Source organism: Danio rerio, chromosome 7 (assembly GCF_049306965.1).
Source record: "Danio rerio strain Tuebingen ecotype United States chromosome 7, GRCz12tu, whole genome shotgun sequence".
Lineage (NCBI taxonomy): Eukaryota > Metazoa > Chordata > Actinopteri > Cypriniformes > Danionidae > Danio > Danio rerio.
In genome coordinates, this window is record NC_133182.1 from 25595502 (window position 1) to 25616481 (window position 20980).

The 20980-nt window shown below is 37.1% G+C and overlaps 1 protein-coding gene across 44 annotated transcripts in view; it reads right to left on the reverse strand.

Moving 5' to 3' along the window:
* The window catches only part of dysf (dysferlin, limb girdle muscular dystrophy 2B (autosomal recessive)), a 156801-nt gene that overhangs the window by 47987 nt on the left and 87834 nt on the right, over positions 1 to 20980 (reverse strand). For 38 of the 44 annotated variants that reach the window (XR_012382452.1, XR_012382449.1, XR_012382450.1 and 35 more), the window contains 6 exon segments: positions 20519 to 20554; positions 20354 to 20395; positions 12723 to 12824; positions 12458 to 12619; positions 11669 to 11834; positions 10793 to 10866 (listed from right to left, as the gene is read on the reverse strand). Coding sequence is in view for 40 of the 44 variants with exons in the window: in XM_073906788.1 (XP_073762889.1) it covers positions 10793 to 10866; positions 11669 to 11834; positions 12458 to 12619; positions 12723 to 12824; positions 20354 to 20395; positions 20519 to 20554 (582 nt within the window). In the remaining 4 variants the exon portion in view is untranslated. 44 annotated transcript variants of the gene reach the window in all.

Genomic DNA, 20980 nt, shown 5'->3' on the forward strand with positions numbered 1-20980 from the left:
GGCTGGTGTTACAAACAGCACAGCCATGCCAAAGCTGTGTCTTCCCATGCAGCAACCACATCCTGCTGAAATTATGTGAAATCAAGCTTACTCTTTTACACCACAATCTAAATACAATCAAGAAAGCTGGATGTGGCATTAAACATCAGAATATAAACTCACTAACTGTTCTGATAAGTACAGGACATGAATAATAACTTCTGCACTGACATGAGGACATTCTAAGCACAGAGTAAAAAAATAAACAAAAATGTTGGAATTTACGGTAAAAAACTGCCACTATGAATGCCAGAACTTTACTGTAAGAAATATGCTAGCAATATTTTAGGTTTCACAAAATGAACACAGGTGGTGATGAGAAAAACAGATGTACATTCTAAAAAATGCTTATGTAAACCTAACAGTTGGGTCAAATACAGACAGACTCAACATTATTTATTTATTTATTTATTTTATTATTTATTACTCAACATTATTTATTATTTATAAATTAATTTTTATTTTTATATTTTTATTTAAATATTTTTAATACAACTGTTGTTTTTGTCCATACATTATTTTTTTCAGTGTTGGGTTAACACAACAAATCATGTTTTAGTGTGTAGAAACAAAGTAATTGTGCACTGGATTTTTTTTTTTTTTTTTTTTACCTTTTATCAGTCTTAGACATGTGGACGATTATTAACAACATTGGTTTTGATGCATTGTTAGATTTTAATTTTTTCTCCCTAATTTACTTTTAGTGGCTGTTTTTGCCCCATTGACTTCCATTATAACCACATTTGATGGTGCATAAATACGCAGTCTTAGTTTTTATTTACTCCATGTAGTTCTGAGAGCTGAGATGCATATTTTGATTTTCTCAGACACAACATTATCCATGTGAAATCTATACAAATATCTAAAATCTATCAAATTTAAAGGGTTAATGGTGCCAAGTGATGATCAACAGTAAAAATGACAAATTTTACCTCTTAATAAAAGGTTAAACAAAATCCAGTCCACATTTACTTTTTATATTGAAAATACATAATTTTGTGTTCTTTTTATAACCAAATTAGTGACATTATTTATGAATTTGGCAATTAAAGAGTAAAAACCCTATAATTTATAAGCAATTTGGTAGTTTTGATCTTGACTGAGGTTAATTAACAGATTTATGCAAACATAAAAAATATATATATATATTTATCTGTTGCATTTTTACAGCAGTTTAATTCAGTGAATGTTTTTATCCCTAACATAGCAAAAGGGTAGTAAATTTGCCCAGAGTGTATTGTTGTTCTTTAAAAATTTCAAAGCATTTTCTCAAAATATGTCAAAATAAGATCTGTCACCAAAAATCATTCTGCTAGCTGAAACAGAAAAAATGATGGCCAAATTAGAACTCAAAAACACCCCAGAGTGGATAAAAACATCGTCAACGGTACATAAGGATTAATGTATTTGTGTTTTTTGCAGTAACAAAATAAAAGTTGTATCTGTGTTTGTGGTTATAATTAAATCCTCATCCACCACACACTATACTATTATTAACCATTCAAGTGAACTGCACAAATGTCTACCATCCAAAAGATTCCCTTTATAGACCGATTAAAACTGTTTTATCCTGAAAATTACAATATTTTCTTTGTAGTTCATTCAAAATATTTAGTCTCTGGGGCTACTTTACACAACAAAAATGTGGCCAAAATCACGCATTTCCTTTGTGTTTTAAAAGTTTCATGTTTACAAGACAATATACATTTTTTAAAAATCCAAATTTACACATTCGCAAAAAATGCCCAAAACTGCACTATTGTTTATGCCAGGCAATATTTGGCACTTTCACATTGTTAGTAAACAGTACCTGTATTAATTTGGAATAAAATGGCTCATTTGAATTCTGCCGAAAGCACTCAGAATATGTGTGCTACCCAAATAATATAATAAGTCTTTGAGAGTGGGTTTTTCAAGCCAGGTGATGCATTAGAGCAGGGGCTCATCTCCTGTTTCTAAAATGCATCAGAAACTGCTTGAGAAACTGTTCTACTATGATAATTGGTGATGAAAATAAATGATGTTCAATAAGATGAACTTGTGTTTAATAACTGTTTATTCAGTTAAACATGAATTTTGAACTGTAGGCCTGCATAAGCTCAAAACAGTGATTTTTGATTACCTTAATAACTGAACTAAACAGAAATGGAATTAATACATGTGGAGTATGTATATTAGTGGCATTATTGAGGTAAACTCCGTGTTCAAACTATTACAGTCATATAGGACTTTTCGCCATATTTTTTTGACAAGACACACACACAGGTGTCAGTAAAGGACTACACACACACACACACACACACACACACACACACACACACACACACACACACACACACACACACACAGACACACACACACACAGACACTGCGAAATGCAGAAGTTTTTTTTTCTTTCCATTTGGCGTGCGTTATTAAATTCCATAACACTCTCACCAGTCCTTACTCCTTATTTGCAACTAATACCCCAGTGTGTCACGGGGCATGAATGAAATGTGCATTAGTTAAAGTAAAACTGCCTAACTGCAGTTTAAGTCAGGCATCCTGCTGTTTTGATTCAGAAGGGCACTTTTTTGCCAGATGGCTCACTGGTCAGGTATACATCCGCTCTAAAATATCAAGGTGAAAGTCATCATAGCTTGCGTAGAATAGACCCACCTCCCAACCTAACTTTGAGAATTGATTAATGGATATATCTATGTTATCGCACGAGTCTTGCGTTAACGCCGATAACGGTCCACAACTAATATATATATATACCTGTACAATACATACACCCTCACATAATTTATAACCGAGGTGATAATTGTCATATTAGTTCATACTGTTGTTTTGCTGAGAGATAATGTTGCAGAAAGATAAACTGTTTCTAAAATAGCAATTTCATGCTTGGGTGGTGGCAGATGATTAGGAGAAAAACATATTTTAACATGAAAAAACAACATTTGATCATGTCACAGCACTGCATCACCTGTAGTAAGGATACAGTTTAAGGACGTGACTATGTGTCTTCGGTCACTTAGTGCTGGTGTGTAAGATGTGTCTTCACTCTTGGTTGATGTTTGGTGAACCCTTGAGCAACAACAACACATCATGAACTCCACTGTTGTTGCGAGTTTGTTCACGTTTGTCTTTAAACATCTCCCTATGGTAAATGACACCACTGGTTGCTTAGACTCTCGTTTTTTCATGTTTACACAAACATGACAATGGCATCCTTTTTAAGGAACGTCCACTTTGAAACCCGTTTTCAAAGGTTTCAGCCCCAAAAATGCAATTGTCATGTAAACAAACAAGCAAACCCTTTAAAAAGTTCAGTGTTTTTAACCAAAACGCTGTCATGTAAATGGCCCCTGAGTCTTATAAATATGTTTTAAAAACTGGGCTCAAGAAGCCATCAGACTGGCGGCTCATAAACAGGGACCTGGTGGCGAAGGCCTGTCATCGAGCACTCTTGTTCCCCCAGAGTCGACCCCTAGCAGGGGAGGTGTGGGGTAGGGGGTGGCAGTTATTGTGGCGCCGGTGGTGAGCAGCCAGGAGCGGGGGGATGCAGTTGCCCAAGATGAGGACTTACCACATCAGAGGGAGGACTGAACCCTCGCAGCGCCTTCTGCTGTGTAGTGCCAGGGCATAATAAATACAACAAGAGAGAGGACTCCACGCAGCTACTCAGTAGAACAGCTAATTAGGACCAGGCCGCTTTGTTTGCTGTTGTCCTCCAACTAGAGGAGTTGCGTTACAGAAAAGTTTGAAGTGCACACATTACTAGGGCTTTTTTTCGCTGTCTAAAGGCTTTTGGGCGAAGCCACCAAGACATAGGATCAAAATCAAACCTTTTCAGTAGTTCTCCCTCAAGCCTGACCTCAGAAACCTCTTCAAAGCTCCTCAACATTGGTACTTGCTTTTAGTGCCCCGTTTCTGAAGTATATTATTTAACCTGCTCAAAACCATAGCAAATCCACAAACCCACCGGGCTGGTGTTACTTTCCCCTATGAGGTTGCATTTGGCTTCATCAAAAACCTGCTTTAAGTGACGAATCTGATCCAGAGAGCAATTTTTTATGAGACCGCTGGGGAATAGTTTGGGGTCTGGGCCAAGCCGAAGCAAAGGTTTTGGGGAGATGATGGGGCTCAAGTTTAATTCGGAGCAGTTTGCTATACTCCTGTGTACACCACCAAGCACAAGCTATTAGAGGTGGAGATGTAATAAGTTATAATGCTTAGGGGAATACAATACAATAGTACACTGGCACACGCCATCAGCCGAATGCAATTTGCATGGTGCAATTACCGATTGTGGAGGTCTGTTATGAGCGCTAAAGGCGGTCGAAGATTCAACAGAATATCAAGATCAAGCACAGTTTATAGGAAAAATTCAGGCAGAATCAGCTCGGTACAAAATATATGTGCAGAGACAAGCTTTTTAAAGAGATGGTGAACAATTTAGAAATGCATATTATTAGTAACCTTAATGGCCATTAAGTCAACTGTAGACAGCAACTTAATAAGTGTGCTTCAACTTGTGCACACATTACATACAAGAGATTCAATGCGATTCAATGCTTTGCAATTACTATTATATCAACAGATGAGCTAAAATGACACTGTTATAATAGTTTTTTAAATGATTATAAATTATATTTGACAATATTGACCAGGGGTGCCCAATTTTTTTTTTTTCTTATGAACGGCCAAAAACCAAACCTGATTGAGGACTGTGGGCCGAAAGTAAATATACCAAACTGTACTACATCACCTCATTTATTTCCTTATATAATTCATTTTATAACCAATGCAGTATATTTGTAAAAAAAAAGTATTTATTACATTAAAAACATAATGCCATTAATGACACAATGGAGTTCAATGCTGAATACACTAAGCTGCCACCTGCCTTTGCCTTGATTTGATCACCCATGTCTTGTGCATTGCCCTCTGTCTATTGTGTCACAATATTTACATTTTTTAAAAATCTAATTTATTTATTCGCTCTAACCACCTCCTCATCATTCTCTCTCTTTTCTCAAATGGCATGGTGGGCCAAATCAAAGGTTAGAATGGGCCAATTTTGATTGCGGGCCCTAGTTTGGTTGTTTCTGATATAGACCATATAGATGTAGAAATGTTTTTAAACCCCTATTTTTCCATGACACATTGATGCTACGTAACAGAATGGCTCAATATGCATTGTCATTAACATTAGGATTAATTTCTCGTGATTGTGCATAAATAATTTTAAAAATGCAAATAAGCTCCTTGTGTGGTTTATCACAATATAAAGAATAAAATCTATGAAAAGTAGGTTTGTTTTAAACAAAGGCTACATAAAATTAAACAAAAGAGAGAAAGAAACAGAAGAAATGAGCCCATACTGTAATCAGCATGTCATAAAGATATCTAAATGATCAAGTGTAACTGGTCAATGGAATAATTGTTTTTCACGCATCTGCACCACAGCAAACAGCTCAAATGTGGCCAAATATTAAATGTGAACTGATAAGATTTTTAGAAAAAAAAGGCTGTTCACATGTTCACAATATTTTTAAATGAACATACTATTACACCCTTGAACAAAAATAAAATGTGTTGAACAAACAATCCAACAAAAGCCCATCTACAGAAATAAAGATTTGACATACCCATTTTCCCACAGTTTCCTTCACTTCCTATATTCCATCAAACATTTCTGATAGACAAAAATGAGGATCACTGGGGATTCTACCACAGATGACTGTGGTTGCGGTCCCTCTTTTATTTATGTAATCCAGAACGAGCCATCTGATGGAAGTCCTTATACAAATGCACATTTATAAATAAAGCCGTGGTCAAGAAACATCTGAAATCAGGAGCAGAACTGGAGGAGATGTTTACTGTGTATTCAGTAATACATTTGCAGAGTCAAACATGTGGTTATTTCCTTAGCATTCAACTGATTTCAGTCAAACCACAAATGGGGTGCCCAACGATGCCGTCTGAATAGCCTTGAGTATTGGCGTCCAAGCCAGTGGCACTCTGTTACATGACATTTAAAGTTCATCAATGGGTTACTAATGGATAAATAAGTTGACTTTGTCACACATACTATGAAAAACAAAAAACCTAACTCGGATTAGATCAATGGAAAAGGTGGCAAGTGCAGCAGAAAAGAGCCCTATTAATGGCCCTTAACTAGAGCTGGGCGTGGGCTCATAAAACTGAGCTCAAAAGGGCAAGCGTGAAGTATTCCTCTTTCCACTATGCTAACGACAGAACGCCTCACATCCACAGGGAAGCCCTGCCAGTCTGCCTGGAAGGTCAAAAACCTAAATAAACTGTCGTTTGAGAGCATGATCCATTTCCAAGGAAACCAAGTGGGCCATGCGGTCCTGAATTTGATATTCTAGTCTCGTTTTTCTTCCAGTGACTGAACAAATAAAGGCTGAGAGGTTAAAGCCGAGATGTGGAAACAATTTTTCAATTTTCCTAATCCCCTTGATCATTTTTGATGTTGTTTTTATTTATTTATTTGGGAGTATTTTTAGGTCGTAGTTATGAGAGGGAATTGATGACAGTTCGAGGAGGCGTCATTAAAGCTGGCCTCTCTTTTCTCAGAAAGCGAAGCGTGTCATTGTCTCAAGATGGTGTGAGCCTTCATCGTACATGCTAGCGCCAAACAGTATTCCATCACGTTACTGAATTCATGATTTCATCACACACCCACCCCCCTTCCAATTATGCCGTAAGTTGACTAACATTGCACCATAGCAACATTACAAGTCTGGTTTGGCCAAAAAATTTACGACTCATATTCTAATCACTGCCTAAATGAATCATTTTTTAAGCATTTCTGCTGATCCCCAACTGAATTCAAGTCAATATTTTGATACAAGTTGTGATTCTGTCTTTCCACCCTTCAAAAGCAGCGTTCCACTAGTCACTGTTTACAAAAGCAATGATTTCAGAAACCTACGATCTCTCTCACCCAATAGACTATCCACCATTGTTTCAGACTCTCTTCCTCCATCTCGCAAACTCACTGCACTTGATTCGAACAGTGCCACTAATACACTCTGCTCCACACTAGCATCATGTCTAGACCGATTATGTCCTCTTGCATCCAGGCCAGCCCGTGCCAGTCCTCCTGCACCCTGGCTCTCGGATGCTCTCCGTGAGCATCGCTCAAAACTTCGGGCTGCGGAGAGAATTTGGCGGAAAACTAAAAATCCTGCACATCTCTTAACATACCAAACTCTTCTGTCCTCTTTCTCAGCTGAGGTTACTTCTGCAAAGCAGACGTATTACCGTCTGAAAATCAACAATGCCACTAATCCTCGCCTACTTTTTAAAACATTTTCCTCCCTCCTCTATCCTCCTCCTCCACCCGCATCCTCCTCACTTACTACTGATGACTTTGCTACATTCTTCTGCACCAAAACTGCAAAAATCAGTGCTCAATTTGCTGCACCTACAACAAACACGCAAGATACAACACCAACACCACACACACTCACCTCTTTTTCTCAGCTCTCTGAGTCTGAGGTGTCCAAACTTGTGCTATCTAGCCATGCAACCACCTGTCCACTCGATCCCATTCCCTCTCATCTCTTGCAAGCCATCTCTCCTGCAGTCATACCAACACTGACTCACATAATTAACACATCTCTTGACTCTGGTTTATTCCCCACTACATTTAAGCAGGCTAGGGTAACCCCACTGCTAAAGAAACCCAACCTGGACCATACGCTACTTGAAAACTACAGACCAGTATCCCTGCTTCCATTCATGGCCAAGATTCTGGAGAAAGTAGTGTTCAATCAAGTCCTGGACTTTCTTACTCAAAACAATCTCATGGACAACAAGCAATCCGGCTTTAAGAAAGGCCACTCAACTGAGACTGCCCTGCTCTCGGTCGTGGAGGATCTCAGACTGGCTAAAGCAGACTCTAAATCATCAGTCCTCATTTTGCTGGACTTGTCAGCTGCTTTTGACACTGTCAACCACCAGATCCTGCTATCTACGCTTGAGTCACTGGGCGTTGCGGGCACTGTTATACAATGGTTCAGATCTTACCTCTCTGACAGGTCATTCAGGGTGTCTTGGAGGGGAGAGGTGTCCAACCTACAGCATCTAAACACTGGGGTACCTCAAGGCTCTGTTCTTGGGCCACTTCTCTTCTCCATCTACACATCATCTCTAGGACCAGTCATCCAGAGACATGGATTCTCCTACCACTGCTATGCTGATGATACCCAGCTATACCTCTCTTTTCATCCTGATGATCCCTCGGTTCCAGCTCGTATCTCAGCCTGCCTGTTGGATATTTCACACTGGATGAAAGATCATCATCTTCAGCTGAACCTCGCAAAAACGGAAATGCTTGTAGTTTCTGCCAACCCGACTCTACACCATAACTTTTCAATCCAGATGGATGGGGCAACCATTACTGCATCAAAAATGGTGAAAAGCCTTGGAGTAACGATTGATGACCAACTAAACTTCTCTGACCACATTTCTAGAACTGCTCGATCGTGCAGATTTGCACTCTATAACATCAGAAAGATCCGACCCTTCTTATCTGAACATGCAGCTCAACTCCTTGTTCAAGCTCTTGTTCTCTCCAAACTGGATTACTGCAACTCTCTACTAGCTGGGCTTCCAGCTAACTCTATCAAGCCTCTTCAACTGCTCCAGAATGCAGCAGCACGAGTTGTCTTCAATGAACCTAAACGAGCACATGTCACTCCGCTGCTAGTCCGTTTGCACTGGCTGCCAGTTGCTGCTCGCATCAAATTCAAAACTCTGATGTTTGCCTACAAAGTGACTTCTGGCCTAGCACCTTCTTATCTGCACTCACTCCTGCAGATCTATGTGCCCTCCAGAAACTTGCGTTCTGTGAATGAACGTCGCCTCGTGGTTCCATCCCAAAGAGGAAAAAAATCACTTTCGCGAACGCTCACGCTCAATCTGCCCAGTTGGTGGAATGAACTCCCTAACTGCATCAGAACAGCAGAGTCACTCGCTATTTTCAAGAAACGACTAAAAACTCAACTATTTAGTCTCCACTTCACTTCCTAATCTGCAATTGCCTATTTGAATATCACACTAACTGTACAAAAAAAAAAAAAAAAAAAAAAAAAAAAAAAAAAAAAAATTACTAACACTTCCCTTCTTAGACTTTACAGACCTGAAACTTGCCTTTAGTACTTATTCATTGTTGCTCTTAGTGGTGTAAATTGCTTCCTTGTCCTCATTTGTAAGTCGCTTTGGATAAAAGCGTCTGCTAAATGACTAAATGTAAATGTAAATGTAAATTTCTTACAGCGCAGACACTGTGTCCCGATGGCAATACCATGGCCCAGACATTTTAATGGACAGGATGTGATTGCTGTTTCACAACCTGAATCCCACCTAAATTGCACCAATAAAGGAAAACTACCCCTGAAGACCTTATAAAGTGGCGCGTATGCTCAGAAGAGCTTAACCTTGCCATGACAGCATACTCTAGTTCATACTCTAACAGGGCTCTAAAGGACGCCTGGAGAAACCTAAGCTATGTGACCAATGAGCTACTGACTACAAGCCAAGATCACTAACATCGTTACAGACAACAAAAACGAGTGTATTCATAGCTAAAACGCAGTGGTTCTTAGCTTTTTCACAGCCTTATTTACAATGATATTTAAAGGTCCAAGAACCATATACACACACACACACACACACACACACACACACACACACACACACACATACATATATATATACATAAATACAATTGAATTGAGAAATATTAGCCCCCTGAATTATTAGGTCCCTTATTTATTTTTTACCCTGTGTTTTGTTTAACACAGAGAAGATTTTTTTCAACACATTTCTAAACATAACAGCTTTCATAACTAATTTCTAATAACTGATTTATTTTATCTTTGCCATGATGACAGTAAATAATATTTCACTAGATATTTTTCAAGACACTTCTATACAGCTTACAGTGACATTTAAAGGCTTAACTTGGTTAATTAGGGTAACTAGGCAGGTTAGGGTAATTAGGCAAGTTATTGTATAATGATGTTTTTTTCTGTAGACTATCGAAAAAAACATTTTGACTAAAGGGGCTAATAATTTTGTCCTTAAAATGGTTTTTAAAATATAAAAAACTGATTTTATTTTAGTCAAAATAAAACAAAAAAGACTTTCTCCAGAAGAAAAAATATTATCAGACATACTGTGAAAATTTCTTTGCTCTGTTAAACATCATTTGATAAATATTTATCAAAGAGAAAATAATTCAAAGGGGGGCTAATAATTCTGAATTCAACTGTATGTATATTCATTCATTCATTTTCTTGTCGGCTTAGTCCCTTTATTAATCTGGGGTCGCCACAGCAGAATGAACCGCCAACTTATCCAGCAAGTTTTTACGCAGCAGACGCCCTTCCAGCCACAACCTATCTCTGGGAAACTATATATATATATATATATTCAACTTCTATTTGACTTATTACTTTATAACATTTATAACAATGTTTTTGAACAAGCGTGAATAATGTAAATTAATACAAAATTTGTTTTTAACAGTTTAGGCAAATTTAAGTTCTATTTAAAAAATATTAGAAGTCAGACTTTCACAAAGGATCCCAGCTTAAAAATGACTGCTATGACACCTGTATAACATCTGACATCAACACGTTCCCTAATTAACAATGCATACAATTGCAATAATCAGAAAAAATAAGGAATCCGTTGACAACTGAGATTTAAAAAAGAGTGATCCTACCTGTCCAGGGATTAGAGGCTCCTTGTCATCAATATCAACCAGAACATCATCTCTAGGTGTGTGAGCAATAACTTCTGTTGATGAAGATGTACCATACATACTGTAAGTATAATGTTTTATCCACATAATCAGACAAATTCACTTGAGAACGGTTTATCAAAAATGTAATTTGAATGTTTTTAAGTTGACTTGATTCTGTTCTCATATCTCTCAAAACTCTCAAAATAAATCTACATTTCCACATTATGACAGATAGCTGGCGTTAAAAGTGTTATGTTACGTGCATTCTAAATCAAAAAGTCAAAACCCAAAGTGTGGATTTTTTTAGACAGTCCATTACCAACTTTCCCTCCATTTTCCAATTAAAAAGTAACTGGAAAAATTTGGGGGGTAGATTGGCACATTTGGCAGAGGCAATTTACAGTCCATTAAAGGTACAATTTCTAACTTTAATTTTTAATTTTATTCCTTCCCAGAAGTGTGTAATATGCAGCTGTGTACTTCGTAAACAAAGTATCAAAATATCGCTGAGTTTCTAAAGTGAAAATTGAATTTCTGGATAATCTCACACAGCTTTTTGATAGGGAGGTGAACTCTACTTCCTCTCCATGAAATGGATTGGAAGAACACAATATTTACTCTTTCTTTTTTTGAAGGAAGTGGAGAACAAAATCATCACTGCTCAAATTATTTTGTAAGTCAGATTCAGGTTAGAGGACAGGTTGGCTGAAATTCACCCACATTTGGCAGGTGTTAATGTGAAGCCCTTCTATACAGAATACACACATCTCTGAATGTATTAGTTGTGTTTACAGTATTTCAAAAGTTTCCAGATGTGCAGTTAAGAACAATACAATTTCCTTATTTTCTCCTTACCAAATTCCTCTTCTGTTGAGTCTCTCTCCAGACTTTCCGGCTGGAAGTAGAACTCATTGAGCGAGTGGACTGAACACTGGCCCACCACAGGCTTCCTGCCAAACTGCCGGTTGTCTATAACCTTGATCACCAATGGGGGCATGTAGAGCTCTTCCTTAGGCAATCGCTGAAGAGAGTGCAGAAATGTGAACAATAAAAAAAGAGTGACGCAAGGCTTTCAAACTTTTAACTTGCAACAAAATGACATGTTTACTTCTTCACTTCAGTTGTAATTCCAAAGAACCTTCCTTTTCCCTTCCTTTCGTCCTTTGTGAAAGTATTTCACACCCTAAACTGAGGCAAACATGACACAGGACTGACCAGGACTGACAGTGCAAATAACTTTCCCAGTCTTTCAGCATTCTTTCCACGCAATGCCTCCCAGTCGTAGATGAGTACTGGAACCGAATCCAGACTATCTTACGCTTTAGAATTAAGAACTGACGCTCATTGCTGGGGAACATTGTTAACTGTGCCAGTCATCACTCATGAAACATCCACCAAGCGAAGGACACCATGACCACATTGTATATAAGTCTGTCACAACTGGTTAGCGGCATGCTGTAACAACACATTTTATATCTTCACAAAGAAACTTCTGAACAGGGCTTAGCCAAAGGTCAACCGTATTTACCATTAACCATTGATTGCTACAAAGAATTTTTGCATCTGTGACAAACTCACATAGAACTATCTGACTTATTAAAACTGTGTTGGTAAACATAAACAAAAGCAAGATCTGGAGCTTACGACATCAATGAACAGGATGTTGACGTCAAAATTAGGGTTCTTCTTAATATTTCGAATGACGCACGACTGAACCACAGATCCGCCACATTCCACCTGAAGACTGGGAGACGTGACACTGGCCAGCTGGAAACTCTTCAGGTTACGCAAACCCCATGCCAGTATCTAAGAGTTTCAAGGTTAAAAGGTCACATGAGGCGCAATGAGGTTTTGTATGATGTAAACACTCTAAATAATAAGATTAACTGTGGGTTAGATTTGGACTCACCTCAATAGCAGTGCGCTGTAGGACAGGTTTTATCCCCTGTGGCACCATGTAGACGTTTGGCTCCCTCTGAGGTGGTGGATAGGGCAAATCAGAGTCCTCTGGCTAAGAATAAAAGATAAATGAAAGGAACATATTTTTACCATTATCTAAATTAAACTTAAATCATTTGGTAAGATTTTAAAATAAGGTTTTATTTGTGACATTGGTAATTGGTATTGGTAATTGGTACCAATTAGTAATTTTAAAGCATTTATTGATGTTTCTTTTTATGTTCGTATATAGTGCATTGGCAATTGATAACATCTGATCTAGAGCGTTTATGTGAATGGTGAGATTAACTATTAGGAACAATTAAAGATTAGTTGTTTTTTTCCATTGTTGGTAGGTGTGTCAGCAAATAAATCATTATTGTAAAATATTACTAAACCTATTTGTTAATTTAACCCTACTTTTGACTTAAGGATCAAAAATGACCTGGCACAATTAAAAAAAAAAGTTTAAAGTTTCTTGGAGTATCTTGAAGTTTGGTCACTTTCTAAAATTGCCCCAACATTAGAAAAAAAACAACTAGAAACACACACAACACCATGCTGCTTTAAAATGTATGAATACTGTCTGGCTAAAAAAGTTTTATGCAGGTACTTTTAATCTATAAATATATATATTTTTAAATATCCTTTACTTTTTGTCAAAAAGGAGTCCCCTGATTAAACAGAAATGCCAGCACTCTGACTAATAATTGATTAAATACTCCACACTGATGAGGGAAAACCAAGATATTCAGAGCTTGAGTTGAAGATGAGGTTGTTTCTTCATGCAAAATAGAGTTGAGGATTTAAATTAAATTTAGCTGCTTTATTAAAAAATGTAGTGAACAACAGGACACTAGGAGGGTTAAAAAAAAAAAGGTTTAAATGTTCCGCTGGCAAATATTCCGCTGGTTTCAGTAGCAGTATTATGTTTAGTTCACCACCTTGGTTAACAAAAAATAAATAAATAAATAAATAAATAAAATACTTCCATGCCATTTTCTTTTATCTTCATGTTTAAGATACATCACACACCAATTATTAGTATTTTGTAAATAAAAATGTGTTAACATTAGTTAACCCTCTAGGGTCTGAGGTGATTTGGGGGCCATTAAGATGTTTTGACATACCCTGACATTTGTGCTTATTTCAGCTACTTATTACATAGTATTGGCAAACATGTATTTTTTGTATTCAGCACAAACTGTGCTACAATTATATGTGAGAAATATTGCTGTACATACTTGCTTTTTTCAGAAAAAAAAATATGCGTGGTTAGTAGGTGTTGGAGAAAAAATGTAGCTAAAATATAACCACACTGAATGGGCCTGAACAAGAGAAACTAGTCTTTTAGGCTAGAGTATTTACTTTACAATTACGTTCTCTTATTGAAATAAAGCATTACAATGATTTACATTTCGCAAAGTCTGTTTTGGGTCAGAATACTGTATGCGAGGGAGTGGCAATGGTCATGAATAATTTACACCTGGAGAGACAAAAGACACTCCCCCACTGGCTAATGTTCACCCATTGAGGGCATTGTAAAGCAATATCCAGCTGCAAAACTAAAAGCTTGTTGTATTGCTTGCTGTTATGGCCATGTAAACACTATGGGTAAACAATATGCACTTATATAGCATTCACAAAAAATATATCTAAAATGGTATAAAACGTATTTGTAAAACTGTTTTAAAAAACTTTATTGTACATTAATGAGCAAACACAAACTATTTTTTATTAATTAAAACCATAAAAAGCTAATAAATGCTTTAAAAGTACATTGTCAATAGTTCATTTTAACTAGTGCATAACCTAAATGTTCAAGTGTGTACAAATTCTGTCTTTTTTATCAAGAAAAGATGTGAGAAACTACATTCTGCTTCACATAACTGCAAAGGACGCATTGTACATTTAGACCAAACCACACAAACACTGTTCTTTCTTCCCTATAAGCACAACATTTGCATGACACTCCTAAATTCAAAAACGGGTGTGAAAACAAACAAGGAATTGGTTACTAACAGCATCAACAAAAAGTCAAAGATCATAACTACACATGCCAATCAAAGTTAGAAATCGCACCACAGCACACGCACATGCACACAATGTTTAGCCTGGACTGCATAGTGCCAGTGCAATTGTTCGATGAATGGCACTACTGTTGAATACAATAGTGCTCTGTGCTTTGGAGATATGTTTCAGTCATGGAGAATTAGCTTATGTAATGTCTAACTTCATGAAGTGAAGGCAAGGATTTAAAAGAGCGTCGTAAAAACGGACACACCTTTAAATTGCTAATCTGTCCAAAAATTAGAATAATTCCCAATAATTACACTAATTCAATGTGCACAAGCCTTTAAATACAAACATAATATCTTAGAATGACTGTATTCTAAGGTTGAGTAAAACTTAAATGTTAATAAGATGCAACATTTACGTTTTTGCATCAGCAACATATATTGCATTCAAGATAAACAATCAATCAGTTAATGTAGCGGTTCCCAAAGTGGAGGTTGGGGTTGTGTATCTGGGTCTCCACTTTTACTATGGCCTCTTTTGGCTTTAACAAACTTATCCCTCAGATTTTTCCAAACTTTTTAACAAAAAAAAGTTGCAATTTCTAGCCAAGAATTATTGGTCATCTGGTTATGATCATGGATCATAAAGATGTCTGTACAGACGTACCTGTTTCAGACTAAATTTCTTCAAAGTAATTCATATTCAACTCAAATCAAACACAGCATTGAATGCACTGTTCACTCAAGTCTCAAAAAAAAAGCATGCCCTCCACCAGCCTAAATCATGTCATACGCACCCAAAGCAAACCTCCGCAAACACAGCGATGACATCATATTCACTGCATGCACTCAAGCGAACTAGCAGACGCGTCGAGTATAAACCAGGCTTGATTTTCAGAAATCGAATTTGTTATTTAACTATTAGAAACGCATATTTCATCCATAACCTACAGAAGATAAAATAGTATTTAATTGTTACATAAAAAGGTAACATGCAAATAAAAAGCAAATAGATTTTTTTCCCTTTATTGTGGCTCCTGGTGTGTTTATATTTTATTAATGACAGCAATAGCGTGAGTTGCAGCAGATTGATTTCATAGCTCCATGGTAAACATTGACACCTCTGTAGAACTCGCATACATTAAATCTTTTTTTAAGGTTTTTAAAAATCATACTGAACATGGAAGATATCTCCACTGAACATCTCCAAGTGGCGTTCTCAAAAATTAAACTAAGAATAGACTAGTGCAGTAAACATTGTGCCCAACACCAGTCTCATTGGATGAGGTTAATAGTAAAGTAAACAAATCAATAAATGACAAAATAAAACTAAATGGTTGTTAGACTGTTGCACTTTTTTGGGGTGTTGTTAATATGCTTGTGTTTATATAGACCTATTGGTGTGTGTGGACTGTTGTGAGTTTTATAACCACCTTCAAGTATAGTGGGGGTTGCGAGTCACTGGATTTGTTATTTTGGGGGGCACGGGCTGAAAAGTTTGGGAACCCCTGAGTTAATGCAGTAGATATTTAAATGCCTGCTATATTTACATAATTTACTAAACTGAATATTTATAATAGGGTGGCATGGTGGCTCAGTGGTTAGCATTGTCACCTCACAGCAAGAAGGTCGCTGGTTTAAGTCCTGGCTGGGACCAGGTGACATTTCTGTATGGAGTTTGCATGTTTTCCCCATGTTCGCTTGGGTTTTCTCAGGGTGCTCCAGTTTCCTCCACAGTACAAAGACATGCCAAATAGGTCAATTGAAAAAAGGTGAAATTAAATTGGCCGTAGTGTATGAGTCTGTGTGTGAATTGGTGTTTCCCAGTATTGGGTGGCGACTGGAAGGGCATCTGCTGTGTAAAACATGTGCTGGAATAGCTTGCAGTTCATTCCGCTGTGACGACCCCTAATAAATCAAGGACTAAGCCGAAGGAAAATGAATGAATAAGTGAATATTTATAATAATAGTAATTTTTTTTTCTTCACAATATAATGCTGTGATACCAAAATTGACTTTTGGCATTTAAAATGATTTTTAAAAAAAATTTAACTTTAATCGAATATTTAATTATAAAACAGTACAGAATTTTAATATTGGTCATTTAATATTGGCAAATCCCTAAATCTTAATAATACTACGGTGTTATTTCCAGCAAAACAAAGACAGAAAGGTGAAGTACAGGGTGTAAGGAAAAGACCTTGAACATTCATATTCAGTGCCATATTTGCAACGCATTGCCAATGTTTCCTTTATTATTGGCGACACAGAGCAAATGCACTAGTCCAGTGTTTATGTCCCTAGTGTGTCTGTATCTAATGAAGAGCAGTTATTATGCGGTCTAATAGCAGCACGTCAGTTCCACCATTAGCCCATCACTTTGTTCCTTTTTTTTAAAAATGCCACTAAAGAACAATATAAATCTTTGTGCAATTGCAGCTGTATGGTGTAGATAGAAGAGCTGGGAATAAAGCCGAATCGGGGCTCTCAATTTCCAAGTCACCTCCCACAAGATCTCGTCCTTGGCAGGCCAAATAAAAATTAAGGAGGTGCATAGAAGCACACAGAGTCCTGGATGAATCTACCCACCAGGAATAAAGTAAAAACAATCTAGATCTAACACCCCATGTCTACAAGCCTAATGAAAACCAGCGGGAATGACTTTTTTGGAGCTACAGTAATTATATTGGTTCCAGCTCAGTGTCTTCCATATTGAATTGTGTTGGCCACTAGGAAGATGGTGAGGATTTTTGTAAGACTTACAGTAGTTCTGGTTTAGTGTGGTGGAACCACATGGCCTTCTATTGTGTTTTATTACAGCCAATTCACACTGCAAGAAACAACACAGACAATCTGCAATCTAACAAGTACAGACTGAAAGTGCAAAAATAAACAAATGGCAACCAATGACAACATTAAACAATGAAGTAACTTAATATCTGAAAAGACCTAATAATGGGGTTGTTGCTGTTGGTCCATGTTTGTTGCTGACGTGTGAATTGACTGCTATTTATAGCCAGGTTGTAGTCATATCAAATTCATTAATTTTCCTTCGACTTAGTCCCTTCATTTATCAGGGGTCGCCACAACAGAATGAACCGAATGTTTTATACAAGTGCATGCTCTTCCAGCTGCAACCCAGTACTGGGAAACATCCATACACACTCATTCACACTCATACTCTACAGTCAATTTAATATATTCAATTTACCTGTACTGCATGTCTTTGGACTGGAGAACATGCAAACTCCACACAGAAATGCCAACTGACCCAGCCGGGACTTATGTGTCACCCCATTTCAAATTTGGACATGCAAAAAGTTGTATGCACACATTCAACAATACATCCAAAATGTAAAAAAATTACTTTCTGGACATTTTATAATGCTTTGTGTCCATTCACGTTTTCAGTGGTGCTGATTCTGGAAGTATTTTTACGATTTAGCTTTCAATATGGATTATTATAAACCAGGAGCTCCTAATCCTGTTCCTGAAGATCTACCTTTTGCAGAGTTTAGCTGCAATCTTGATTAAATGCACTCTTTCAGTTCTCTTTCAGATCATACTTAGTTGGTTTTTGATCAGATTTGGAGCTGAACTCTACAGGAAGGTAGATCTCCAAGAACAGGATTGGGCACCACTGAAAACATTAAGGGCTCTATTTTGATGGTCCATGTGCAGAGCGCAAAACGCAGGGCGCAAATGATTTAAGGGCGTGTCAAGACGCATTTTTGCTAATTTAAGGACGGGAAATCTGCCTTGCGCCAAGGCGCATGGTCTAAAAGGGTTGAGTTTATTTTCTTAATGAGTTATAGGTGTGTTTTGAGAATAAACCAATTAGAGTCTCATCTCCCATTCCCTTTAAGAGTCAGCTGCATCGCGCCAAGAGCGCATTCGCTATTTACAGGACGCAAAGTAAGTCTAAGTGGAAAAAATTTGCATTTCACAAGCAAACAGTTAACAGTTTTTTTAACAGAAAACTGTTAAACAGAGCATCTACTGCGTGAGAATGAGAGATAATGGAACTACTTTCACATTCGCTCTTGGATAGAGAAACCTTTACGCACAGACATCAATTAGTCTATAAATAAATACTTTTGTTTGTTAAGCGCAAATATTCGTTTCAAAACTATTTCTAAATTTAGTTCTAATTTCCAGCAAACAAATAAATGAATAATAATAGCAAAATGTGCTCAAAAACCTGAGTTATATCCTAAAATACATGATGTGCCCCTTTTGGTCTAAAACCTGACAGGTGGGCAAATCTAAGCTTGTTTTTAATAAAACAAATATAAATATTGATATAATAAATAATACTGCTAATAATAATAACATTATACAAAAGCCTCCTGAGATGAAGAAGACATAAAAGCAGTGGTTTTTCATATTTATGTAGGCTAGAAAACAATGTTTTGTAATATTTTAATCCTTTATATTTATATTCTATATCTATTCTTATTATATCCTATATATATCCTTAATATAAAAATTTTTTCATATGTAAAGATATTTTCCTTTTGCTCTCTTGTGCATATTAAGCAGTGCGTAAGTGAGGCGCAACTCTGCGCCGGAGTTTAGACCGGGTTAGTTTTGGTCTAATTAAAAAATCTATTATAGTTTTGCAAAATAGCAACGCGCCAGCGTCCGCCTCAGAACGCATCCCTTTTTAGACCAGAACGCTTATGGGCGCACAAATGAGCGCTAATGCATTTGCTATTTAAACAGCAAAGCGCAATGCCTCAAAACCACTCTTGCGCCAAGCTGAAACTACCAAAAGACTACTGCGCCGCATCTTGTGCCACACTGCGCCGGGTGTATGATAGGGCCCTGAGTTGAAAGAAGGGTGAGATAGAATCTGCTGACATTTTTTGCTATTTATGCGGATAAGTTAAGTTATCTGTTGGCTATCTATAAGGCACAGTTATAAATAATTAACAAACTATTAACTTTTATTTAACAAGCCATTTATAACTCATAACTAACAGTTTATTAAGGGACTATTAACTAGTTAAAAAGGACAGTTATAAATAATTAAACTATTAACTATTATTTAACAAGCAATTTATATGTCATTAACTAACAGCTCATTAATGATCTATAAACTAGTCATAACGGATAGTTATTATAAAGTGTTATCAAATGGTTAGACTTTAATTACATTACAACATCAATGCTGAAAAAAAAAACCTTATGAAATTCAAAATAGTCATATCAACCTTTTGCCAGAAGATTATCGGTGGCTAAAAACACTAGATGTGCATTAATGCAAAGCTGAGGGCTTTATAAAACTATAAATAAATGAACAATAAAAAAACAATACATGACTGATTAAAAACTTCAGAGCTCACAGCAGATATATTTGCGATCAGTTATGGTTAATATTCCAATGGAGAGAATAAACTGAGGTTTTAATTTGTCGAACCACTGTCTATTGCCCACGTCTTCACAAATTTGTAGATCTCTGGTACAGTAAGAAGCTTGCCCTTTTTTTTTTTTTTTCTTGCATTCACATGCATTTGGAAATAAACGGATCAAAAAGTGTATGAGATTTTAGATATGTTCGTGTGTGCGTGCTGAATTGTACCCATTGCTGTTGATTCTCAGAGAGGAACCCTGGAAGCACAAGCTTGAAGATTCCCAAAATAAACAGAGAGGGAGAAATGAACAAGGGAACAGGAAGGAGATGCTCTGAGACAATTGCAAATAAGATAAATGGTCTTTTAGCTGAACCAACTCTACCAACACCTACCTCATCCATGATATGTGAGGGTGGTATAATATCTCCCTGGGGAGAAGAAGAAAGAAGACTTTCAAAATCAAATAAATAAAGTGGTACGGTGTGGGCATTTGTTTGTGTGTGCGCGTGGGTGGGTGGTTTGACTGTTCTCTAAGGCTTCGCTTTAATTCAATTTCCCTGTGATTATCCCACTCTAACAGATGCCAGCTGGAAAGATCTGGACTGGGTGGAGCCTCTGGCACTCTTAAACTCCACTGGCATCTCCAATCAGTCTGCTTTGCTGTCTGCATTGGCCAGACAGGGCCGTTCGACTGAACTGAAAATGCCAGTCTCCAAACAGTAAAACGGCTTCAGATACACTGATGTTTATATCATTTACAGCAGCTCTATCCAATTACTCAGTTGTGCCTGACTGAGGAAACAAGGAGCAGCAGTGATTTGGTGGGGGACAGGAAGCGTGTGTGTGTGTATGTT